Source organism: Sapajus apella, unplaced genomic scaffold (assembly GCF_009761245.1).
Source record: "Sapajus apella isolate SASKATOON/1434 unplaced genomic scaffold, GSC_monkey_1.0 scaffold1, whole genome shotgun sequence".
NCBI classification, from domain to species: domain Eukaryota; kingdom Metazoa; phylum Chordata; class Mammalia; order Primates; family Cebidae; genus Sapajus; species Sapajus apella.
In genome coordinates, this window is record NW_022436941.1 from 89,938,839 (window position 1) to 89,966,578 (window position 27,740).

The 27,740-nt window shown below is 36.4% G+C and overlaps 1 protein-coding gene across 5 annotated transcripts in view; it reads right to left on the reverse strand.

Annotated features, from left to right (window-relative positions):
- Positions 1–5,521: 5,521 nt before the first annotated feature.
- Positions 5,522–27,740, reverse strand: part of NNT (nicotinamide nucleotide transhydrogenase) — a 92,727-nt gene continuing 70,508 nt past the window's right edge. For 4 of the 5 annotated variants that reach the window (XM_032281240.1, XM_032281251.1, XM_032281258.1 and 1 more), the window contains 3 exons: positions 10,830–10,948; positions 8,364–8,479; positions 5,522–6,833 (listed from right to left, as the gene is read on the reverse strand). In XM_032281240.1, coding sequence (XP_032137131.1) covers positions 6,684–6,833; positions 8,364–8,479; positions 10,830–10,948 — 385 coding nt within the window. In that variant the 3' untranslated portion in view covers positions 5,522–6,683. The remainder of the gene's footprint in view (positions 6,834–8,363; positions 8,480–10,829; positions 10,949–27,740) is intronic. The other variant, XM_032281245.1, reaches the window with a different exon arrangement.

Genomic DNA, 27,740 nt, shown 5'->3' on the forward strand with positions numbered 1-27,740 from the left:
AACACAAAGAAACTAGAACCTTGAAAAAAGATCTGACGAAATGCTTACCAGAATAAACAACTTAGAGAGGAATATAAGTGAATTGATGGAGCTGAAAAACACAAAGAGAGAACTTCACAAAGCATACACAAGTTTCAACAGCCGAATTGACCAAGCAGAAGAAAGAATATCAGAGGTCGAAGATCAACTCAATGAAATAAAATGAGAAGGCAAGATTACAGAAAAAAAGGGTAAAAAGGAATGAACAAAGTCTCCAAGAAATATGGGACTATGTGAAAAGACCTAAACTATGTTTGATAGGTGTACCTGAATATGACAGAGAGAATCAATCCAAGCTGGAAAATACTCTTCAGGATATTATACAGGAAAACTTCCCCAATCTAGCAAGGTAGGACAATATTCAAGTCCAGGAAATACAGAGAACACCACAAAGATATTCCTCAAGAAGAGCAACACCAAGGCACATAATCATCAGATTCACCAGGATTTAAATGAAGGAGAAAATGCTAAGGGCAGCCAGACAGAAAGGTCAGGTTACCCACAAAGAGAAGCCCATCAGACTCACAGCAGATCTCTCAGCAGAAACCCTACAAGCCAGAAGAGAGTGGGGGCCAATATTCAACATCTTGAAGAAAAGAACTTTTAACCCAGAATTTCATATTCAGCCAAACTAAGCTTCATAAGCAAAGGAGAAATAAAATCCTTTGCAAACAAGCAAGTACTCAGAGATTTCATCACCACCAGGCCTGCTTTACAACAGCTCCTGAAAGAGGCACTAAACATAGAAAGGAACAACCAGTACCAGCCACTCCAAAAACACATACCAAATGATAAAGAGCATCAACACAATGAAGAAACTGCATCAACTAACGGGCAAAACAGCCAGCTAGCATCAAAATGGCAGGATCAAATTCACACATAACAATATTATCCCTAAATGTAAATGGGCTAAATGCCCCAAATCAAAAGACACAGACTGATGAATTGGATAAAAAGCCAAAACCCATCAGTGTGCTGTATCCAGGAAACCCATCTCACATGCAAGGATACACAGGGGCTCAAAAAAAGGGATGGGGGAAGATTTACCAAGCAAATGGAGAGCAAAAAAAAAGCAGGAGTTGCAATTCTCATCTCTGATAAAATAGACTTTAAACTAACAAAGATCAAAAGATATCAAAAAGGACTTACAAAGAGACTTAGACTCCCACACAATAATAGTGGGAGACTTTAACACCCCATTGTCAATATTAGACAGATCAACCAGATAGAAAATTAACAAGGAAATCCAGGACTTGAACTCAGACCTGGAACCAGCAAACCTAATAGACATTTACAGAACTCTCCACGGCAAATCCATAGAATATACACTCTTCTGTGCACCACATCACACCTACTGTAAAATTGACCACATAATTGGTAGTAAATCACTCCTTAGCAAATGCAAAAGAATGGAAATCATAACAAACAGTCTCGCAGACCACAATGCAATCAAGTTCAACTCAGAATTGAGAAACTAACTCAGAACCGCACAGCTTCATGGAAACTGAACAACTGGCTCTTGAATGTTGACTGGATAAACAATGAAATGAAGGCAGGAATAAAGATGTTCTTTGAAACCAACGAGAATGAAGACACAACATACCAGAATCTCTGCGACACATTTAAAGCAGTGTCTAGAGGAAAATACATAGCAATACATACCCACATGGGAAGCAAGGAAAGATCCAAAATTGACACCATATCGTCAAAATTGAAAGAGCTAGAGGAGCAAGATCAAAAAAACTCAAAACCTAGCAGAAGACAAGAAATAACTAAAATCAGAGAAGAACTGAAGGAGATAGAGACACACACACAAAAAAAAAAAACCTTCAAAAAATCAATAAATCCAGGCGCTGGTTTTCAAAAAGATAAACAAAATAGACAGGCCACTAGTCAGATTAATAAAAAAGAAAAGAGAAAATAATCAAATAGATGCAATAAAAAACAATAAAGGGGATATCACCACAGATTCCACAGAAATACAAACCATCAGCAGACATTATTACAAACATCTCTATGCAGATAAACTAATAAACCTGGAAGAAATGGATAAATTCCCGGACACCTGCATCCTCCCAAGCCTAAACCAGAAAGAAGCTGAAACCCTGAATAGACCAATAACAAGATCTGAAGTTGAGGCAGCAATTAAGAGCCTACCACCCAAAAAAAGCCCAGGTCCAGTCAGGTTCACAGCTGAATTCTACCAGACATACAAAGAGGAGCTGGTACTATTCCTTCTGAAACTATTCCAATCTAAAAAGAGGGAATCCTTCCCAAATCATTTTATGAGACCAACATCATCCTGATACCAAAACCCGGCAGAGACTCAACAAGAAAAGAAAACTGCAGGCCAATATCCATGATGAACATAGATGCAAAAATCTTCAATAAAATACTGTCAAACCGATTGCAGCAGCATATCAAAAAGCTTATCCACCATGATCAAGTAGAATTCATCCTGGGGATGCAAGACTGGTTCAACACATGCGATTCTGTAAACGTAATCCACCACATAAACAGAACCAAGGACAAAAACCACATGATCATCTCAATTGATGCGGAGAAGCCCCCTGACAAAATTCAACAGCCCTTTATGCTAAAACCCTCAATAAACTAGATATTGATGGAATGTATCTCAAAATAATAAAAGCTATTTATGAAAAACCCACAGCCAATATCATACTGAATCGGCAAAAACTGGAAGCATTCCCTTTGAAATCTGGCACTAGACAAGGATGCACTCTCTCACCACTCCTATACAATATAGTATTGGAAGTTCTAGCCACAGCAATCAAGCAAGAAAAAGAAATAAAGCGTATTCAAATAGGAAAGGAGGAAGTCAGATGGTCTCTATTTGCAGATGACATGATTGTATATCTAGAAGACCCCGTTGTCTCAGCCCAAAATCTCCTGAAACTGATAAGCAACTTCAGCAAAGTCTCAGGATACAAAATCAATGTGCAAAAATCACAAGCATCCCTATACACCAATAACAGACTTAAAGAGAGCCAAATCAAGAACGAACTGCCATTCACTATTGCTACAAAGAGAATAAAATACCAGGGAATACAACTAACAAAGGATGTAAAGGACCTCTTCAAGGAGAACTACAAATCACTGCTGAACGAAATAAGAGAGGACACAAACAGATGGAGAAACATTCCATGTTCATGGTTAGGAAGAATCAATATCGTGAAAATGGCCATACTACCCAAAGTAATTTACAGATTCAATGCTATCCCCATCAAGCTACCAATGACCTTCTTCACAGAACTGGAAAAAAAACACCTTAAACTTCATATGGAACCAAAAGAGAGCCCGCATAGCCAAGTCAATTCTAAGCAAAAAGGACGAGGAGGCATCACACTACCAAACTTCAAACTATACTACAAGGCTACAGTAATCAAAACAGCATGGTACTGGTACCAAAACAGAGATATAGACCAATGGAACAGAACAGAGGCCTCAGAGGCAACACAACATATCTACAACCATCTGATCTTTGACAAACCTGACAAAAACAAGCCATGGGGAAAGGAGTCCCTGTTCAATAAATGGTGTTGGGAAAACTGGCTACCCATGTGCTGAAAGCAGAAACTGGACCCCTTCCTGACACCTTACACTAAAATTATCTCCAGATGGATTAAAGACTTAGACATAACACCTAACACCATAAAAACCCTAGAAGAAAACCTAGGCAAAACCATTCAGTACATAGGCATTGGCAAGGACTTCATTAATAAAACACCAAAAGCACTGGCAACAAAAGCCAAAATAGACAAATGGGACCTAATCAAACTCCCCAGCTTCTGCACAGCTAAAGAAACAGTCATCAGAGTGAATTGGCAACCAATAGAATGGGAAAAAATTTTTGCAGTCTACCCATCTGACAAAGGACTAATATCCAGAATCTACAACGAACTAAAACAGATTTACAAGAAAAAAACAAACAAACCCATTCAAAAGTGGGCAAAGGACATGAACAGACACTTTTCAAAAGAAGACATATATGAAGCCAAGAAACGTGAAAAAAGTTCATCATCATCAGTCATTAGGGAAAAACAAATCAAAGCTACAGGGAGATGCCATCTCACGCCAGTTAGAATGGTGATCATTAAAAAATCTTGAGACAACAGATGCTGGAGAGGATGTGGAGAAATGGGAACACTTTTACACTGTTGGTGGGAGTGTAAATTAGTTCAACCATTGTGGAAGACAGTGTGGCGATTCCTCAAGGACCTAGAAATAGAAATTCCTCTTGACCCAGCAATCCCATTACTGGGTATATATCCAAAGGATTATAAACTGTTCTACTATAAGGACACATACACATGAATATTCATTGCAGCACTGTTTACAATAGCAAAGACCTGGAACCAACCCAAATGCCCATCAGTGATAGACTGGACAGGGAAAATGTGGCACATATACACCATGGAATACTATGCAACTATCAAAAACAATGAGTTCGTGTCCTTTGTAGGGACATGAATGAATCTGGAAACCATCATTCTCAGCAAACTGACACAAGAACAGAAAATCAAACACCGTATGTTCTCACTCATAGGTGGGTGTTGAACAATGAGAACACATGGACACAGGGAGGGGAGCATCACACACTGGGGTCTGCAGGGGGTAAACAGAGGAGGGACAGTGGAGGGTGGGGAGTTGGGGAGAGATAGCATGGGGAGAAATGCCAGTATAGGTGATGGGGAGGAAGGCAGCACATCATACTGCCATGTGTGTACCTATGCAACAATCATGCATGTTCTTCACATGTACCCCAAAACCTAAAATGCAATAAAAAAAAGGAAAAAAAAGAAATTATACATACAAAAATCCTTTAAATATCCTAACCAATAAAGTAAAATAAAACCAACAGAGCAGGGATTTTCAATTCAATTAACACAATTGATGACAAGGACTGGCAAACAGCAAAGAATAAGATCATACTAAATTTTTAAAAATGCATTAAAAAGTTTTCTATGACAAAAAATAAATTAATAAATAGTTCAAACTGAATGTAGGAACTGCCTTTTCAAGATATCAAAATTGCTTCTTTCTAGATATAGCTACAACTACTTTGAGAGAAGGAAAAGGGCATGAATAAAGATGGTGTTTACTTTCTCCTAATAGAATATTCATTATATAATTCAGTCCTGAGATTACTAGTGACCTAAGATCCATTAACAAATTGCATTTATCACTTAAAACTTTAAAAGAAGTCTTTTCTGCTTTAACACACACACATACACAGAGAGAGAGAGAGAGAGAGAGATCTTAATCTCAGGCACAGCAAAATAGAAATTGATTATAAAACCAACAGATACTGTGTGTTTTAAACTCGCTAAACACGATCATTACAGTAACAAAATTTGTACTACTTCTTTTCCTGATTTAAGAGATTGTCCTTCATGTGTTAATAATTTTTTGAGGAACTTAGTACCAAATTAATTATATGCAGAGACAAATAACCTGAGTATTCATCACACATTCACCTATATTTAGAGCGTTAGGCACAGTAGCAAAGTCACAAAGAAAATCTAGACTTCTATAAAAAGACATGATCTTTACTGGTGCTTAGATGAACAAAGAGGTAGCTAAAAAAAAAGCCACCATTTCTCTCAAATGTCATCAATTACATAAGACCTCAAAACACACACTGATTTGAAAACAAAATCCATTCTTATTATAAACAGTGAAGACAGATTAATTTCATCTATTTCATAGTAGCAGGTCTTCCCCTGATATTTATAGCAGGCAGAAATAATTGATTTTACTCTTTTGTCACCAGAGATAATTGCTACATCACTTGCCAACATGATGAACTCATTTTATTAGTCAAATGTTGAATTCCACTCAAGTGCACTTAATACAGTACTACACATTATAAGTTGATTGAAATTGAAGAGATCTCCAATTAGAAATGGAATTTTCAAAAATATAACTAACACTAATTTTCAAGTTGTATGTTTCATTGGTGTTCTAATGAAACATATAAAGCAAATGATTTGTTTCCAGCATCTCTGAAAGATTATTTAGTCCTTCAATGTATTAAAATAGTAGTGAGAAAATATGCCCTTGAAATATAGACTCTGAAGTACAGTTTAAAAAATTAAAACCAATTTGATATGGTTAATTCAGACTATGGTTAAATTGCAAGGGAAGAGCTCAGAAGTTCATATAAGTTTCAAATTAGTCACATTTGTTGGAAGAAAAAAAAATGCAGTTGCTTGCAATGTTTACATTGTGTCAGATATTTCAGATCCATGTATAATGTAAGCCATGAAATCCTAAACACTTAGTTTCTTAAAACATTTCTGGTTACTGAGGAGGCATAAAAAATCCAACAGAATTACATTTAAAATGAGGCTGTTCTTCCTTCTCTTATAAAACACTTTTGATTCCTAACACAAAAAAATATGCACAGAAAGACATTTAGAATTTTTAATCCTTTTTTTAAAACTGAGGGATTACTGGTCTTGAAAAATCTCTCTATACAGTATTTGCTTTGCTTTCTTCAGTCTTCCTTTTCTTCCAAGAGCTTTGCTATAGATGTATATCACCATGTATACTGATACTTTATTTGACTGTTCCCACAACTTAGAGGTGGCTTTACTAGCCAACAGCTTGATCTTTAATATTTACTTCTGATAGGATTCTCTAACTTTCGCCTGGAGTGCGTCACATGTTTTCTTGGCATCACCTAGAAGCATGGCCGTGTTAGGTTTGTAGAAAATTGGATTGTCCACTGCAGCATAGCCAACACCCAAAGACCTCTTCATAACAATCACCTGAGAACCAAAGATTAAATGAGAGAGAGCATTTAACAGACCTGCCTAGGACCTGTTAGGCACACAAACATTGCTCTTCACTACCTTTGAACAAGGTATGTACCACTACTAATTCTTTAGTACAGGTACTTTAAAAATACACAAAAAGTATTTTTAATTAATGTTTGCATTGTGTTAATTTTAATATTTAAATGTACCTATATTCTTACATCCATTAGAGAAAAAGTCATGTTAATAATTCATCTCTGAGTGATAAGATTACAATGATTTTCTTCTTAATGCTTTTATCTATAAAGACCATGTATACCATTTTCTAGCCAGCAAAATAAGCATCTTAATATGAATGTGCTAAAGAAAATTAGTTTAGTACATAAGTTTCCACTACAAATTCTAAAACAGATGTGGTTGAGTGAGAAAATTGTGTTATTCTTTTCTATGACTTCAAAGTATATCAGAAAGTGCTAGGACAAAACCTCAAAGAGCAATCCAGCTTCTCACAAGGACAGAGCTAATAACTAACAGAATGTTCCTACAAATCAAAATGGAAGAAGTAAGTCAATCTATAATATTGATGTGTTATAGATATTTACAATGACATGTTTTGGATGTTGCTGTCCTGCTGAATATCAAGTCAGTTTTCAATGAAATGAAAAGCCTTTCTATGGTCTAGTAGGACATGTTATCTATCCAAAAATGGAAGAAGTGCAAATGTATTCTTTTTCTTATAGCATTAGTACAGTAATGTACTTTGCAACCTCTGAAATATTGACTATGACACAATAGTTTTTCATACACACATGAACAAGTACATTTTATATCTACTCACTCATCACAAATACTGTTTTAAACTCCCATATTTACAATAAAAAGAAACAAAATTAAATGGAAATGTACATTATGTTATTAGGATTTTTTAAATGCAGATGTGACTCAGGAGTAGTAAAATATGCCTACTGCTGAGGCAGAGGAAAATTTACAAGCCTCTGAGTTATCTAAAATCTAGCAATCAGCTTTTTCAGAAATAATATGCATGAGCGAAGCTTGCTTCCTTATGCCACGTTATGGTTTGGATTTCTAAATCACCTTTCTGCTAGATAATCTACAACAACTAATAAATTCCCTTTCAAAAAAGTTAAACGAAAAAAAATATGCTCATCTTGGTATATGAAGGCAATGATACTGACTCACTGTCCCAGAGGGAAGCCATCTGCTTCATGGGACTCGATCTGGAATTTAGCCAGACTCATTCCAAAAGCTCACAGCTCTTTTTTCAGCTGTGGTTACAGATTTTCTTAATCCACCCACATAATCTCATCTGGTTCTACTTGTGATGAGGGCATTCATTTACGTTCTCTGGTGGCCAGAGAACAGACAGAAGCTGGATACAGGAAACTGGGGCCTAAACATGCTCTTACTCTTGGGCCTCCTAGAAGGCATCATCATTTCTTATCAAATGATCAAAGAAATTTCTGTGTGTATATTTTAAGTGACCTTTGGTTATCAGAATGAAATACAAGTCTGAAACTTTACCTGCTTTGATTTCCAGACCTCAAGGACTGGCATGCCTGCAATAATAGAGTTGGGATCTTCTTGAGCTGCTGAATTAACAGTGTCATTAGCTCCAATTACAAGGACCAAATCAGTATCTATATAATTAAAGAAAAAAGAAAGAATATAAAACTCAAAGGGTCACTTTTACATATTTTCAGACAAATTATAGTGAACTTACTTTATAATAACAATAAAAATATAGATTTGCACTTGTGCCAGGCACTGTACAAAGAACTTTATCAGAGAGGTTAAGCAACTCAGCCAATGTCACACAGTTAAAAAGCAGTAGGTCTTGCATTTGAACTTAACCATCTTGACTACACCCTGAATTATTATGCTTCTCCCCTCTCAATAAATCTACCTAATCTGACTTCATAACTCTTTTATGATCTCAAAATGATCTTGCTATAGTGTCACATGATTTTATGAAATTTGCATTCCACTTTCACCCTTTAAAATGACCATTTAAATCTCAAACTATAAGAATACAAGAGGAAAACCTAGGAAACACCATTCTGGACATCAGCCTTTGGAAAAAATTTATGACTAAGTCCTCAGAAAACAATTGCAACAAACACAATAATTAACAAGTGAGGCCTAATTACACTAAGGAGCTTCTCCATAGCAAAAGAAACTATCAAGAGAGTAAACAGACAAGTTATAGAATGAGAAAAAATATTCACAAATGATACACTGGACAGAGGTCTAAAATCCAGACTCTATAAGGAACTTAACAAGGAAATTAAAAAAAAAAAAAAACCTAAAAAATGGGCAAAAGACATGAACAGACATTTCTCAAAAGGAGACATACAAGTGGTCAACAAACATGAAAAAATGCTCAACATCACTAATCATAAGAGAAATGCAAAGCAAAACCACAATGAAATTACTATCTCACACAGTAAGAACAGCTACTGGTAAAAAGTCAAAATAACAGATGCTAGCAAGGCTGTGGAGAAAATGGAACATTTACACACTGTTTAGGGGAATGTAAATTAGTTCAGCCACTGTCAAAAGCAGTTTGAAGATTTCTTAAAGAACTTAGAGCTGCTATATGACCCAGCAATCCCACCATGCAAAAGAAAACAAATCATTCTACCAAAAGATACATTCACTAACATGTTTATTGCAGCACTATTCACAGTAGCAAAGACATAGAATCAACCTAGGTGTCCATTAACAGTGGACTGGATAAAGAAAACATGGTATGTATACATCATGGAATACTATAAGGCCATAAAAAAAGAAGGAAATCATGTTCTTTGCAGCAACATGGAAACAGCTGGAGGCCATTATCCTGAGCAAATAAACACAGGCACAAAAAAACAAATACCGCACATTCTCACTTATAAGTGGGAGCTAAACACTGGGTACTCAGGCACATAAATATAGCAACAATAGAACCTGGAGACTACCAAAGTGGGGAGGGAGGGACAGGGGCAAGGGTTGAAAAATTGTGGGGTACTATGCTCACTACCTCCAACCCTCAGCATTCCACAATATACCCAGGTAACAAACCTGCACATGTACTCATGAATCTATAATAAAAGTTAAAAAAAAAACATAAAAATAAAATAACTCCTTAAGATACAATCTGATGTCTAATAGACAATGGTATCAAAATCCTCACTAAAGCCATGTCCATAATTCCTGGAACTGATTAGCATTACACATAATTTAATAACAGTGGAACCTGAAAAGGGACATAAAATTAAAATGGCCTAAGTTCTCTCTTTAAGAACTGCAATATAAACTACATTAAAATAGTGCCAAAAAATGCCATGTGAATCTAAACATACAAACAATTTCATTATTTTTTTCTAATAAACAGCATTTCTTAAGTTTACAGTGGATATTTGCCAGAGGGAAGTGGTTTAATTTTAACAAACATAAGCTTGGGCCAAATGTCATTACCATTCGACATCTGCCCTATGACAGCTATAAAGTAGAGCACCTTATCTAGGGAAATTCTAGTACTTTTTAAAAAGAAAAGAAAGAGAAAACTACTTCACCAGTCATACATTAGTACAACTGGAAACCAGTAAAATCTCAGAAACTGGCAAGAATCAGACAATTATCAACAGAAGCACTCATAAATGAAGAGTCTGAGGTTGAGTAACAAGCTACTGAGAGTTAGGATCTGGATGCAAAAGCCAGGGCTGCCCAGATCCCCAATCTTCAACATTTCTGCACTACACCCCAAGGTTTTCACCATCTTTCAGTTCTTCACAGAGGAGAAAAATTTACCTGTGCTGTTCATGACTCTTTTGTACCTTATTCAATATTGTCTTTCACTTCTTTAATTTTGACTGCATATCTACCATGTACAAGTTCCTTTTCATCTGACTAGTCAGTGTTCACTGAATCTACAATTTATATCCCAAATCTGGCACTGCTTTATTCATAGTAAGAATATTTAAACTTCACCATTGCCCCATCACTTACCTGGGAAATCATGGTTGATCTCATCCATTTCCAACACAATATCATATGGCACCCCAGCCTCAGCCAGCAGCACATTAAGCTGACCAGGCATTCGGCCTGCAACTGGGTGAATTCCAAACCTAGACATGAAACAAATGAACAGCTGGCCTTACTTGACAGGACATAATGTACAGAGACCCCAGTATTACCTCCAAATCTACACACTTTGTTCTTGGCATCTCTGCTTTTTCATGGTACTATCTGATCTCTACAGAAAGAAATAGAATTAGTCCAGATACATAGTCAATTTACAAATATTGAAGTTGAACATTCAGTATCTTAGTATGCAGGAAGCATAATTTCCCTCAGAAAAATAAAAGCATAACTCTGGAACAAGGCTCTTCCATATATGTTCTCAGTGTAGTGAACTTCCAATAATGTTAATAAATAATATCACCTTACATTTTAAAAGCACTGATTGTGTTCTCTTGTACTTTCTGGTAAATCTTGAATTTTTTTTTTTTTTTTTTTTTTTGGAGATGGAGTCTCTCACTGTTGCCCAGGCTGGAGTGCAGTGGGGCTATCTCTACTCACTACAACCTCCGCCTCCCAGGTTCAAGCGATTCTCCTGCCTCAGCTTCCCAAGTAGCTGGGTTTACAGGTGCCCACCAGCACACCCAGCTAATTTTTTGTATTTTTAGTAGAGACAAGGTTTCATTATGTTGGCCAGGCTGGTCTTGAACTCCTGACCTTGTGATCCGCCCACCTCGGCCTCCCAAAATTCTGGGATTACAAGTGTGAGCCACCACGCCCAGCCTGAATCTTGAAAAACCTATTCACCTAGCCTGGAATTTAATTAATTAATTAATTTAATTAAATTTTATTAATTAATTAAATTTAATTTAATTAATTCCCATGAAAAACTAACATTATTCTATCAAAAGCTGACTTCCCATTCAACTTTAACCTCTTCATTAAAGGTAGGGAGATGGCTGGGAGCAATGGCTAAAAATGCCTGTAATCCCAGCCCTTTGGAAAGGTCAAGACAGGCAGATCACATGAGGTCAGAAGTTCGAGACCAGCCTGGCCAACATGGCGAAACCCCATATCTATTAAAAACGCAAAAATTAGCCAGGCATAATGGCAAGTGCCTATAAGCCCAGCTACTCAAGAAGCTTGAGGCAGGAGAATCACTTGAACCCAGGAGGAGGAGATTGCAGTGAGCTAAGATCATGCCACTGCACTCCAGCCAAGGTTACAGAGTCTCAGAGGAAAAAAAAAAAAGGGTACGGAGATAAATACTGTCATACACATGATGTTAAAGCCTACAGCCTCTCAGGGGATGACATAAAGTACTACTCCACATCACAGAAGACATGTGATGGGAACACACAAGAGTATCTAAAACACAGAGTGGGTAATACACAAGCAGAGCTCCGCACTTAAGATAAAGGACACCAAAGCATCAAGCAACTTCTTTCAACCACAGATATAATGAGGTCTTTAAAGTCTTTTAATCCAACCTCTTGCCCGGTATTTATCTGTCTTCACCATACTAGGAACAGTGTGTGACACACAGGAAAGGCTCCATAAGAAGTGAATGAATGAATGAATTCAAAAAGAAATACAGTTTATACTATTTCTTGGAAGAGATCCCTCCAACCTCAGCTTAAATACCTTTGGTGACCAGAAATTTACTCCCTACTAAGGTCTAATCCATTACTAGACTACGTGTGTGTGTGTGTGTGTGTGTGTGTAAGCATATATATTCGTATAGTAATATATTCATTTATATACAGTAGGTCCTCACTTAACATCATTCATAAGTTCTTAGAAAGTGCAACTTCTTAGAAAGTCGAACTTTAAATGAAACAACATATAATGAAACCAATTTTACTCAGGCTAATTGATATAAATAAGAGCTAAGTTCCTACAGCATATTTCCGGCCACAAAAATATCACCAAGCTTCTAAATAATGACCAAAACACTTCTAATATAAAACACCGAAATAAATGTGAGCTATACATACAGTTAGGAAAGATTAATAAAATCAAATAAGATAATTATTTACCAAAGGCAGAAAGACCTGGTTAGACCTGGACAGGACACCATCTCATCACACAGGGTGCACTCCCAGACACCCACACTTACCCAGACTGGGACCATGTAGACACACCAATTCACCTAACATGGACATCTTTGAGATGTGAGTGGACAGCAGAGAATCCAGAGAAAACCCATGCAGACATAGGGAGAATGTGTAAACCCCACAGAGACAATGGCCCCAGCTAGGAATTGATTTCTTTTTCTGATCAAAGTGGCAACAAAATTATACTAAACAAAAGGACATTATTTGAGGATTTGCCATATATATATAATGTACAGAGACCCCAGTACTACCTCCAAATTATACATATGTGTATATACATAAATACAATATTAATCAAAGAGAAACTCCATCTCATTGTTTTCCAAAGTCTGCAGTTGTGCCATCTGGAACCATAATCAATCTACGACCTCTTTCATTTGCAGATTCCTGTCAGCTATCCTAGAGATATGGTGTGGCTGTGTCCCTGCCCAACATGGCGAAACATGGTCTCCACTGAAAATACAAAAATTAGCTGGGTGTGGTGGTAGATGCCTGTAATCCCAGCTACTAAGGAGGCTGAGACAGGAGAATCACTTGAACCCGGGAGGCGGAGGTCCAGTGAGCCAAGATGGCACCACTGCATTCTGCCTGGGCAACAGAGCGAAACTCCATATATTAAAAAAAAATCAGCAGCACATGTTCAATCTAGACAATTAAGTCTGATGAAGAGAAAGATATCTGCATGGTCTTAAAGAGAGCTCAAAGCAGTTTGCCCCTGTTCCCTTACTCTTACCTCAACTGAGAAAGAAAAAAAATTAAAAACTGTTAATGCTTTTTCTGATAGCTACTTCACTGAAAACTGATCCGTAATCAGAGAGTAGTTGTTAGAAATATTTAACCACCTGTACACTTTGCTGAATGGATATTTGATTATGTAGATAGAGTCCATATTTTTGTTTTATCCCCAGATTATAATTCCTTGAAAATTCCTAACAAAATAGATTTTACGAAGTTTAACATCCAAATCTCTGCCAAGAAGAACTTACATTGAAACTGTTGTTTATTAATTTGTATTTTAATGCACTGTTTGGTAGACACGGGTGCACTGACAATATTTTAACTCAATGTTCTAAGCATTTTATGGGCAAACCAAAGAAAGGCACAGAGATTGTGCCCCAACAAAGGCAGAGATCCTGTAATTACATTTTAGAGCCCTAGCAGGTGATTATTTTTGAATAATAATGGAACAAAATCACTTCCAAAAGAATGTATTTTAAAATAAAAAATTTTAGATTGAAAAGGTCATTTCACTTTAACAGAGATTATTAGTAATATATCTAAAGTATTGTATTGCATTATTAATCAGCTGATTTTCTTTCAAAGTTAATGCCAAATTGTACTTCAACTGTATCAATTTCAAATCAACATTCAAATTAACTCAGGGACTTTATCCCCCATTTATCAAAGGTACTCTTCTATCACTGACTAGACCCAATGATGAAAATAAATATCTAGATTTAGTTCAGAGAACTGCAGATTAAAAGGATCAGAGGGCACCTGCATAAGGTTCAAGAGAAACACAAAGTACCTAACAACTTAAAAAATAACACACTCTGGCTGGGCACCATGGCTGACACCTGTAATCCCAGTACTTTGAGAGGCCGAGGCGGGTGGATCACCCGAGGTCAGGAGTTCAAGACCAGCCTGATCAACATGGTGAAACCCTGTCTCTACTTAAAAATACAAAAATTAGCTAACATGGTGGCACACACCAGTAGTCCCAGCTAACTCAGGAGGCTAAGGCGGGAGAGTCACTTGAACTCAGAAGGCGGAGGTTGCAGTGAACAGAGATTGTACCACTGCACTCCAGCCTGGGGACAGAATGAGATTCTGTCAACACACACACACACACACACACACACCAGTTAAAAAAAAAAAAAAAAAAAAAAATTCTAGATCAATTGGCTAGAAAACAAAAAGGCAAAACTGTAATTTTCAAATAAACCACAGAAGATTACCAAATATTTTTTGTTTTCACAGAAGAGAAGAAAATGTTCAAATGCAAAAGAAAGAATTGAAATTTTTTATTAAAAAAAAAGCTTTCTGTTAACAATTTAAAACAAATACTTTAACTAAGGAAATTTCAGGCTTCTTTTTTGTGGGCCACAAAAAAGAATCTGGCCTCATGCATAACCCCCAGTTCAATCCAAAAAGAATCCAAGAGTATTTTACTTATAACTCAAAGAATGGTTGGCAGTGGGCATGATCAAGACCATTATGGAAGCTGGGATAGCCTTTTATTTATGAAAGGTGGGGAGGGATCTCAACCAATGGTCTTAACCACTAGTAAGAGCAAGCAGCAGCTTAGAGGGAGCCCAGGATTTCCTGAATAACTACATGATATTGCCCTAGCTCAACCCTATAGTACTAACTGCCTCTCAAATTAATCACTTGTGCTCTTTTGAGGTGTTAAAATTAATCTTGGACCACCAAAAATATTTCCTAATTTCCCAATCCAGATCACCAATAAGTGTTTCCTGCTTCCCCCAGGCCCACCAGGCCCACTGCTCTTCCCAAAACCTGACTGGGGAGAACTTAAGACTAAGAATAGCTGTTATGTATGACATTTAAAGTCTGTATTCGTTTCATATTGCTGCTGTAACAAACCACCACAAATTTAGTGCCTTCAAATAACACAAATTTGTTATCACTTAATGGTTCTGAAGGTCAGAAGTCCAAAATCAGTTTCCCCGTGAGAGAATGTGTTCTCTTTCTGGGTCCACAGAGGGGCGTAGTTTTAAGGGCAAGAACTTCCCAGCGCCATGCCCTACTCCCATGTCTCTCCATCTGGGAGATTTAACGGTTTATGTTTAAATTTCTCAGGTGAGGGAAGAAACTAAGAGTCAATCACCCCAGCGGAAGTTCTAAAGAAGGGTTAAAAGTCCCCTTCTTCCACACCCCTTTGGACTCCATGTTTGGGTCCCCTTCCATGATCACTCCCTGGTGGAAGCTGCTTTTCCCCTCCTAAACTCCATCTCTCTCTCTCAATTCCCTACCACTCAGTGTGGAAGCTGTCTTTCCTCTCCTGGATTCCATCCTTCTGGATTCTCTCACTCAGTGTGATAGGTGCTTTCCTCCTCTGGTTTTCCCCCTCTGGGAACCCTTCTCACTCAGTGTGAGAGCAGCTTTTCTTCCTCTCACTCAGTGTGAGAGTTAGCTGTTTCTCTCTCCTCATTTTTCTCTCTCTGCTTTAAATAAATCACTTTCTACAAACACTTTTGAGTCTGGCATTTACTTTTATGAGCGCACTGTGCCATGTTCTCCTCTCTCATTCTTGAGAGGGCAATAGACCAAGAACCTGGAGAAACATCCTCTCAAGAGAACTAGGGCACCCCTGAACCTGGAAACACCTGGACTAAAAAAAAAAAATCAAGATGTCAAGAAGCCTTAATTCCTTCTGGATCTTTTTGCAATGAATTCCCAGGTGTTCTCTGAGCTTTCCCAGGTGTTATTTGGATGTCTAGCTCTCTAGCAAGGCCAGAGAAGTTTTCCTCGCTATGCCCTCAAATACGTTTTCCAAATTTCTAGATTTCTCTTCTTCCTCAGGAACACCAATTATTCTTAGGTTTAGACATTTAACATAGTCCCAAACTTCTTGGAGGCTTTGTTCATTTTTTAAAATCCTCATTTCTTTGTCTCTGGTGGACTGGATTAATTCAAAAGCCTTATCTTTGATCTCTGAAGTTCTTTCTTCTGTCTGTTCAATTCTATTACTGAGACTCTCCAATGCATTTTACATTTCTCTGTGTCCTTAATTTCCAGAGGTTGTGATTGTTTTTTAATTTATGCCCTCTATGTCACTGAAGATGTTTCCTTTCATATCCTTTATCATGTTTTTTATTTCTTTAACTTGGACTTCACCTTTCTCTGGTGCCTCCTTGATTATCTCAATAATCAACCTTCTGAATTCTTTTTCTGACAATTCAGAGATTTTTTCAGGAAAGGACACCCTGTTCAACAAATGGTGCTGGGATAATTGTAAGCCACATGTAAAATAATGAAATTGGATCCTCGTTTCTGACCTTATACAAAATCAACCCAAACTGGATCAAAGACTTAAATCTAAGACCCAAAACCATAAAGATTCTGTAATAACAGAAAAACCCTTCTAGACATTGGCTTAGGTGAAGACTTCATGACCAAAAATCCAAAGGCAAATGATACAAAACAAAGATAAATAGATGGGACTTAACTAAACTAAAAAGCTTCTGCACAGCAAAAATAATAATAATAATAAACAGAGTTAACAGATAACCCATGGAGAAAAAATCTTCACTATCTATACATCTGACAAAAGACTAATGTCCAGAATCTCCAAAAAACTCAAATCAGCATGAAAGAAACAAACAATCCCATCTAAAAGTGGGCTAAGAACATGAATAGACAGCTCTCAAAAGAAGATATACAAATGGCCAACACACATATGGAAAAACGCTCAACATCACTAATTATCGAGGAAATGCCAACCAAACCACAATGCGATACCACCTCAATCCTGCGAGAATGGCCATAACCAAAATATCAAAAAAATAATAGAGGTTGGTGTGGATGCAGTGAAAAGCAAACATTTTTACACTGCTGGTAGGAATGTAAACTAGTACAATCACTATGGTAAACCGTGTGGAGATTCTTTAAAGAGCTAAAAGTAGATCTACCATTTGATCCGGCAATCCCACTATTAGGTAACTGCCCAGAGGGAAACAAGTCATTATACAAAAAAGATACTTGCACACATATGTTTATAGTGGCACAATTTGCAATCGCAAAAATATGGAACCAGCCCAAATGCCCATCAATCAATAAGTGGATTTAAAAAATGTGGTATCTCAGCCATATAAATGAATGAAACAATGACATTCACAGCAACCTGGATGGAACTGGAGACTACTATTCTAAGTGAAGTAACTCAGAAATGGAAAATCAAACATTATGTGTTTTCACTCACAAGTGGGAGCTAAGCTATAAGGATGCAAAGGTATAAGGATGATACATTGAACTTTGGGGACTTGGAGAAAAGGGTTGGAGTGGCAAGGGATAAAAGACTACAAATTGGGTACAGTGTACACTGCTGGGATGATGGGTGCACCAAAATCTCAGAAATCACCACTAAAGAGCTTTTCCATGCAACCAAACACCACCTGTTCCCCAAAAACCTATTGAAATAAAAAGATAAAAATATAAAAATTCCTGCTGGAGATTCTAGGGCAAAATCCATCCCATACCTTTTCCAGCTTCTGCAGTCTTCCCTCTTTCTTTGGTGGGGGGTGGGGAGGGCCATATCACTCTAACCTCTGCTTCCACTGTCACATCTTCTTTAACTCCGATCCTCCCGCTTTCCTCTTTTAATGACAATACTGGGCCCACCAATAATCCAAGATAATCTCCCCATCTCAAAATCCTCACCTTCATCAAATCTACAAAGTCACTTTTGCCATGTAAGGCAACACAGCCATTTTGAGGATTTGGATGTAGACACTTTGGGAGACCACCATTCTGCCTACCACAAAGCTTTCCAGGCTTAAAATTCAGTGAACTAGGTCTTGTATTTTAGCTAAATAACCCAATATAAACTTTGTGATTACTTTTGGATTTCAATTTTATGTCCCTCCTTGATTCCAGCTTATTTTGTTTAATTTCATGTTTTGAATAGTGTTTTCGTCATCTTTAAATTAATCCATCTGGCTACCATCTTGAGGCTTTAACTGAGGTATCTTGGACCAAATTAGAAATTAAGGACCTCTAAATATGTTAGTTCTTATTTTGATGCCTTGATCAGCTGCAGACTGCATAAAGACAATGTTTCTGTTGAGCTAGTTGTAAAGAGTAAATAATTGCCAACATAACCATCATGTTATGCCTAATATCCCAAAGGACAGATCATTTTATATCTACTTGCATAGTAATTTATTACACTAAATTTTATGACTCTAAAGTCAGAGAAAAACACATGCAAGGTTATTACAAGAGAATGCCAATGTTTTGAGAAAAATAACAGAATACAGTCAAATGTGTGGAGATACATATTTGCACACTGATGAGTCAATGTGAGTTTATAAAAAATTCTGGCACATGTAACTGGCTAATCTCCAAAGTATGTATTAAAATTAATTATATCAGACACTGGTTGGCCATAATGAGCAATTTCCAGGAACTGATGGCCAAAGCTCATCAATGTTCCATCATCACATGAAGAATATCCAGAATTTCAACATGCAAAGCCTACCAACCCTTTAGTTCTTCTCTTTCAACTATGAAAATTATCTTTTATTATATACATGCTTGAAAAAACAGAATCAGCTATCCCTCACCATGACAAGATTCTACAGAAGGAAAAGAACTACTAAAATGAGGTCATAGAAAGATCTTACACGCTTTCAGAATTCTTCCTTTATGTATCTAGTATACAATAACATAACTGGTCGACATGACTGTGCCCTCCAAGAGTTCCCTGAGTATAAGAATGAACCACGTCTTATTCATCAGTTCCTGGCACTCTACTGCAGGGACTCAATGAAAGAGAGAGGAGAAAAGGGGTTTTAAACAACATAGTGTGCCCAATAGGGTATACTGATTCATACACTTTCTATGTTTCTTTTTAGAGAAAGAATTTAGAAAAGCCACATAGGGTAGCAGTTAAGAGTTCTAGATTGCCACTGCCAGGGTTCAAAGCATTTGGACAATTTACTTCTGTGCAACTCCATTCCTTTATGGGTACCATGGGATTGATAATAAAATCTCCTAAAGGACTATTAAGACATTTAAGTGAGATAGTTTGTGTAAAGAGCTTTCCATACAACGTGCATTAGCCCAACATCTGGCAAACATAAGTCTTCAATAAATGTACACAGCAATTATCCTGCTCAAATATGTTTTTGTATAATAATATAAATGTTCTTCTGTGTTTTTCAAATAAGTACATATTTTTAATAATCAATATAAAGAAGCACACATTTTCACATTAAAACAAATGTTGATTTAATGTCAACACTTACTGGGTTGCTTTTCTAATTTTTATCTTATAATGCCAGTAAAAATCAATAGAGTCCAGTAAAAGCCAGAAATTATTTGTATTTGTAGCTACATCAAAAGTATTAAAAGACTGTGTAGTCAATCTAGATTGAGGCCAATAATTATAAACATTGGGGTCCCTAGAAACTTGGTCAAAACTAACATTCAAATACACATTTACTCTGATAGATTCAAATTTCAAAGGGCCATTTTTAACCATTTAACAGATATGATTAGGCAAAAAAATACTGTTTCCTTGGTTGATACATACAACAAATGTCATCAAGTTAGGATAATCTCTTCAATATCTTGAAGCAAAAAAAAATTTTTTTTCAACAAAATTTACTATTTTCCTCTCCCAAGTATGAAAACAATAAAGCCTTTCATGGAACATTAGTTAATAAAAAAGCTCAGCCTTCAGTCATCAATTAAGAATAGACCCAGGCACAGTTCAAAAAAAGTAGCATAATCTACTCAAATGAAACAACCTGATCTTCAGAATCTTTTAAATTAACCAAGGAGAATAAAAACAAATATGAGTATATATAAGAACTATTCATGAATACTGAGCATACTGGGTAAAATTTGAAAAAGAAGCAATTCAAAAAGTACTGTTTTTTAAAACCCTCTTTTATAATATATGCTGACATAAACCTCATTCTTAGAGTTTTTCACAACTTTACATTAGATTTCAGACACCACATGTTTAAAGGGGCCACAACAGAAATTCCCACGATCATAGACCATGGAGACAATATGTCCTGACAATATTATTGTAGGACAATATACATATATTATATATATATATATATAATATATATATGTATGTATTAATATATGTAGACAATATGCTATGCACCAGGGTGCATAGCAGCAGTTTTCTTGGGCATGTGGGGCTATTAATATAAAACATCACCACATGGATCCTACCACAACTGTTCAAATAAACTGCATTTTGCTTCTTGCATTATGGAAATACCAGACCTAGTTCAGCAATAAACTATTAAGAATGGTTAATTAAATTGTGTATCCCAATTCAACAATTACACAAAGAAACCACAAGTACAATTGGGCCCCCTTCTAAATTATTTACAGTGTTTTTTTCCATTTTGCAGCCTCTCCTATTATAAATAGTGGCAAGGATCGCCAGTTTTAAAAAAAAAAAAAAAAAAAGCTCTTTACAACCTTCAACTATTTGTTTACATGTTTTGTGAGTCACTATGCAAAACTTGTGCCCATACTCCAGACGTTCAGAGTTACTTTCCCTTATTTACTCTGCTTTACATTTTAAAATCAAGCTGGAGATAGGACAATGTATATTGATAGCATTTTGGAATTCTGTCCTCCCAATACTATCATCCCACAATTTTCCTAAATATGCTATGATAACCTTCTAGGAGGTTGACAAATTAAGCAAAAGACATAAAGAGAAAATAAAAAGAAGCCTCGTTTGTTAAATGTCTACTAACTTCTCCTGTTTTTAAACCATAAATATTTATAAATCCATAAAACTTTAACAGTTAAAATAGAACTTAGAGATCTTCCAATCCAATTGCTTCTTAAGGGAGGAATTCTTCATTTATAAATTATACCAAAAATGTTTGCACAGTGTTCTGCCCCAAAAACAGGCTGGAAATTCCACTGTAGAGAGAATAAAGAGTCCCTAGTATGGGCTACACCTCAAGGACCTTTGAAATTGTGTTTGTATGTGGCAATGTTATGTTCTCAGGAGGGTCTCCGGAGGTAATCAAAGGATTTGTTACTATATTCAGTACTTTTTCACATTTATGCATTTAACCTGTGAAAAATATGATAAACTCACTGCAAAGGCAGGTTTCTTTGGTTTATCACATGCTGATCAGAGCTTCCGGTGGACAGTTATAAATCACACTATTAAAAGCAAAAGGAAAAGGGGTTTTTTAAGCAATCATTTTAGTGTATCAGTTCTGAATAAAAACTTCCAAATCATGGTGTCAGCAGGGTAATTGTTCCTGTTAGACAAATTATATCCTTGGTGGTGAAAAGGCCTGGACCAAGTGGGTAGGGCTAGTCTATCCATCTGAATGGAAACATGTAACAAAGTGAAAAAAAAAAAAAAAAAATCCTGACTAGGCAATTGCAGTCCACAAAAACTAATGAATGTGATAGGTGGTAGAATCAACATCTCTGGTAAAGCTTCTCAGGCAAAGGAATAAACACCTAGCCTTTTAAAATTGTGAAAGTCCTTCTTAGACGCAGTGGTTCTGATGAATTCACTCATACAATTCCCAATGGGGGGGAAAAAAGTGTTCATTTAATTTCCTAGAATTTTTCAACAGCCAGAATTAGAGAACACTTTGTACTTTTCTTTCGTTTTTTAAAGGCAAATAAGGGCTGAACTGCTACTCTATTTCTGAATTCTGTTGTTCATCTATGGCCTTCCCTTTTTCAGAGAAAAAAATTATGAAAGTCAGAGAGCTTATGAAAACATCTCGGGGGACAATTTTTCTAATGCAGAATAACAGACTTTGTCTTGTGAATGTGAATGAGAAATGTCTGATAGGCTACAGTCACATTCTCCATCTGTACATGTGGCCTGTGACACTGAGGCCACCCAAAGAGATGACATGTCACCTGAAGAGGATCAGCTCAGATGATCTAGACCAAACATTAATGCAGACCTCTATGAAACCATGTCCCAAAACTACCTTTTCTGTTCTGAGGAGATTAATTATAGATTGTGCCCAAATCTGACTTTTCCATCAATTAACCAAATCCAACTACCAGGCCCAGAATAGAAACTGTATGACTACTGACACTGTTTTGATTTTAAAATAGCCAACAAGATTATGAAGAACGATATTAGAAAAAAAAAATTCAGTTTGCAACTACCTCTCAAATATTACATTCCGGCATATTATAGAGATTTAGTTAAAATTATACATAATGTCATCTTTCTGTCTGAATAATTTTGATGATGCTACTGAATGGCTCTTGGAATGCAATGGCTAATGAGCTCAATAAAATGAAAATTATTTATAAGCAAGATTCTTATTTAGTTGTTCACATGCACTGTGAAAACTCAGCTCACGAAGTTTCCTATAACTAATACTAGAACCAGAAGCTAAAAATCACCCTGATGATCAGTGACAATGATTTCATCAATAGTGAGCATTTTTTCCTCAGATCACAGGAACGCCTGTGACAAGAGTTTCTAAGGAATGCATCTCAGAGTGGTATGACCAAAAGAAGCTTTACAAACCACCTAAAGCACAGGCTTTAACTCAGTCTTTTGTTCTTTCCACCACATCAATATGCTGTGGACAAGATAAAGCCAATCTGGGATAAGGTGGTCATTTTCTAGGACCGTAACAGACACCTTCGATCTGGGCGATTACTAGCAACTCCACACAATAGGTTGAACATAGATGTGAGTGAATGCACATATTTTCTTTGGTTTTCCTCTCATCCATCCAAGTATCACTCATTTGACCAATTACGCAAATAACCCATACCCACTATCCTGCCACCATGTTTTTCAAGAAGGCAGCCCCAGAGCAAAGTGCAAAGAAACACACCAAATTCTTTAAGAAAACCAAAGGCACTGGCTAATTCCAGGCCAAATAGTGGCAGCTGTAACTCTGAAACTCTGATATAATAACATATGCTATAGCTGTATTCCAGTTTTTCAAGTAACATCAAACTTGGAGACAAATGGAGTTAGAATCTCCAATTCAGATTATCTTGAAGCCTATTAATTAATCAATTAATTAATTAATGTAAATTTCTTAAGACCAAGAATTTTCATCTGTTGTCTTCACTGAGGTATCCCTGGGACCTACAACAGTAGCCTGAGAAAGAATATTATATATTATAATTATTGTTCAATGAGTGGTTATGAATAGTTGTATCTTTATTTTTAAAAAGTATTACAAAGCTGACATGAAACTGCTGAATAGCATCTATCTCATTATTCAAATACTCTACTAGATCTTTTTAACTGGCCTAGTTTCTATTCTCATCAGAAGTACGTGACTTTATTGCTTTACGAATCTGCAAGCCTTGACTCTTCCTCCACCCAAAAACATAACAAATCCAAGAAGGCTAACTTTGGTTATCTGAATCACATTTAGTCAATGAAAAACAGGAGAATCCTGGCAGAGCATGGCGGCTCATGCCTGTAATCCCAGCACTTTGGGAGGCCAAAGTGAGCGGATCACCTGAGGTCAGGAGCTCGAGACCAGCCTGGGCAACATGGCAAAACTCTGTTTCCACTAAAATTACAAAAATTAGTTGGGCATGGTGGTACACACGTGTAATTCCAGCTACTTGGGAGGCTGAGGTGGGAGAATCGCTTGAACCTGGTAGGCAGAAGTTGCAGTAAGCCAAGATCGTGCCACTGCACTCTAAGCTGGGTGACAGAGCAAGATTCCGACTCAAAAAAAAAAAAAAGGAAAATCCAGTTAGACAGACAAAATATTTTATTTTTAAGTGTCTTCAAAGAATCAATTTCTTAGTAAAAATTACATATATTTAAATCTATAGCCATATTGCACAAGACTGTAAAACATTATTAGGCTGCAAATATTACAGGCAGCTATATATGTTTAGACAGTATGCAAAAAGAAATAAAAATATTTTTAAAAACATGCAAAATATTTCAGGTTGTAAAAAGTTTAAAATATTTCCCGGACAGATAACTACTCTTTGGATTCTTACCCTACTACTCTACTTGTCTTAGCATACTATTACATTAAATGGAGTTCATTCACTGATTCATCTGTTTAGTAGAGATTTCTTCATAACTATAAACTTTTGAGAATTGCACTTATGCAACCTTGTATGTTCAGTACCTAGCAATAAATTTCTTAGTAAATTATTCATAGAAAGATATTGTAGAACATTAACAGGAAATCAATACATAACATCAGTTAGTTGATCAAACAAGTTGAGGCTGGGCACAATGGCTCATGCCTGTAATCCCAGCACTTTGGGAGGCCAAGTCGGGTGGATCACTTGAGGTCAGGAGTTCAAGACTAGCCTGGCCAACATGGTGAAACCCCGTCTCTACCAAAAATACAAAAATTAGCCAGGTGTCGTGGTGTGTGCCTGTAGTCCTAGCTACTAGGGAGGCTGAAGCAGGAGAATCACTTTGAACCCAGGAGGCAGATGCAGTGAGCCAAGATCGTGGCACTGCCCTCCAGCCTGGACAACAAGAGTGAAACTCCTTCTCAGAAAAAAAAAAAAAAAAGAAGTTGAAAGGTGTTTAATAAATTCAAATGACCTCTATAATAATGCAAGCAATTATGATTTATAGAAAAAATCAAGCAGTGATTAATTATAAAAAAAGAAAAAAATTCTACCCCTTTATAATTACTCAATGGGAATACTATCTCTGCTTTATAATTAAAAGCCTATCATATAATCAATCCAAAAATTGGGGAGGAAAAAGAAAAAATATCTGTGGCTCTTGCATCATAAGATTATTGTCATAAAATGCTTTTAGACATCAAGCAGAAGTAAGGTAACCTATACAGGCATTCTGAGCTTCTGGGAAGCAATGATACCTTGGCCACTAAAGAAAGCCTAAGCCAGTGAACTTTCATGGCATTCTAAAATGAGTTCTTATCACGAAATGTCATGTGCTTCATTATACAATCTTAGCTCTTTGTGAGCATGTTATGACTATGGCCAAAGTAAAGGAAAACAGGAGTGTCTCTAAATCAATCACGGGCCATGAAGCCAGACAGACTGTATGACAGATGCGATTTTTCTTGGCACCACTTGGGCGTAACTAATTGATGACAATCATATGTCCACACTGGCACATTTCCACAGGGAATGTGTGTGAATACGTCACCACATCTGGATGCTAGGCATGCTGGGGTCCTGAGGCACAAAGACCTACTAACTCCAGAGGCCCAGCAGCTGTACTCAATGAACACCGTGGGAGCTCCACAGAGTGATGAAAGGACTAAATTACTGCACACTGTAAATACAGATTTATTTCATTAAAATACGAGGTAACTGCTGCAGCCATCTCTTGTTCAAATAGACGTTTGCCCCTTTAAAAAAAAGGAAAAAGCTAGCATCTAACTTTGTAAAGAATATTTGCATTTCTCCTGTGAAAAGATAAGCTACACACAAAGCAAAATCACAAAAGTTTCTACAAGTCTCTTTTAATAAAAAAAAAATTAACACAGAAAAATATGATGATCTACTGTCATCATTTTAGCAAAAATAGTCCTCTTCCATTTAATTCAAATGGAAGATTTACACAATTTGTTACAAATTTCATGTTGAAAATTCAACATACTATAGTAAAAAAAACACTATGATATATTAATATATAATTTCACCTTTAATATGAAAGATGACTATAAATAACTTACAAATAGAGACTGAATTAAAATCTTATTCTGATCCCACATAATAATTTATAAAATTATTTGAACTATGTTAACAATTACGTGAAGCATGCAAAGCTTTCTCATGAAAAGTCCTATTCACAAAATTACTTCAATAAAAAATGTAGAACTGAAAAACTATTCATATATGTATAATCAAATATTTCTCATAAACCTTTCATCAAGTAATTACTTTTCCCAAGCAGTGTGACAGAAATCATTCTACAACAGAAGTTTATATCATGTCCTCTTAGATAAAATTCTAATTTTAATCAGATCAGAAACAAAAAAATTCATTTGTCTTATCTCTTTTCTTTTCAGATCATTTTTCCCCATCTCTCTTATTTCCTCTGACATTTCCCTTAGGGTCCTGCCCCTTCAAGCTGCACTACAGTCATGATGCTCTTCACTCCACATCCACCTATCTAACACTGGACTGACTTTCCAAGACGTCTAGTTAACCTAGGCTTATCAACGGGTAACAAGAGAGATATGTCAAATTAATCCTTCCCTTGCCTAAGAATAAGACATGAAAGGCATCTTTCTTTCTCTATTATGATTGCCACTCATCTCCTAAACATTTATGTGGTTAAAGAGGGCATTACGAATACATTAGACTTTTTCACATGTGGACTGAATAGAGAAAACAATTTCATTTTAGGAATATCATAAAACGTTGTTTAACACATCCTTTTTCCTTGCAGGCCTACAAATGCCATCAGTAGCAAAATGATGACTTTAAAAAAGCACAGCTTAATATCCTGTGTAAAAAATGGAATACATAACTAAAAAAAAAAAAAGTAGACTTCTTATGTAAAAATTTTAAAATAAGATCAATGACTTTTCTCATCTTCTATCTTCAATTCATCTAAGATTATCAGTAAACATGAAAATCATATCACAGATATGCTGGTGCCACCACAAAATGGTATTTTGATTCTATATATTCGACAAAGACAAACTACAGATTGGAGGAAGGAGTGGAGAAGGAGTGAGAGAAGAAAGGAAGTGTAGGAAAGAAGGAAAGGAAGAAATTAAGCACAGCTGACATAACTGCTGACACTGACACAATTTAGGTAGCCCCCTGATTTCATCATCTAAGTTTCTTTTACCACTGCTAGTAGCTGGGGCATTCCAGCCAGAGATTAGGACTCTGCATCCAGTCCAGCACAAGTTGTCTGACTGTACAATGTTTGGCTTATTTTCTCATCATCTGTCTCCAGACAAAAGCATAAGGTTGATGTCTAAACCTTTTATGAACAGAAATTAACAGCTTTGTCCACATACATTAACGCCCTAGTAAACAAACTAATTCTATTTAATGAATTACCTTGTTTCTCTGACTTACAGTGTCACATCAATGCAACTACTAGTGAACCAGCCACCCC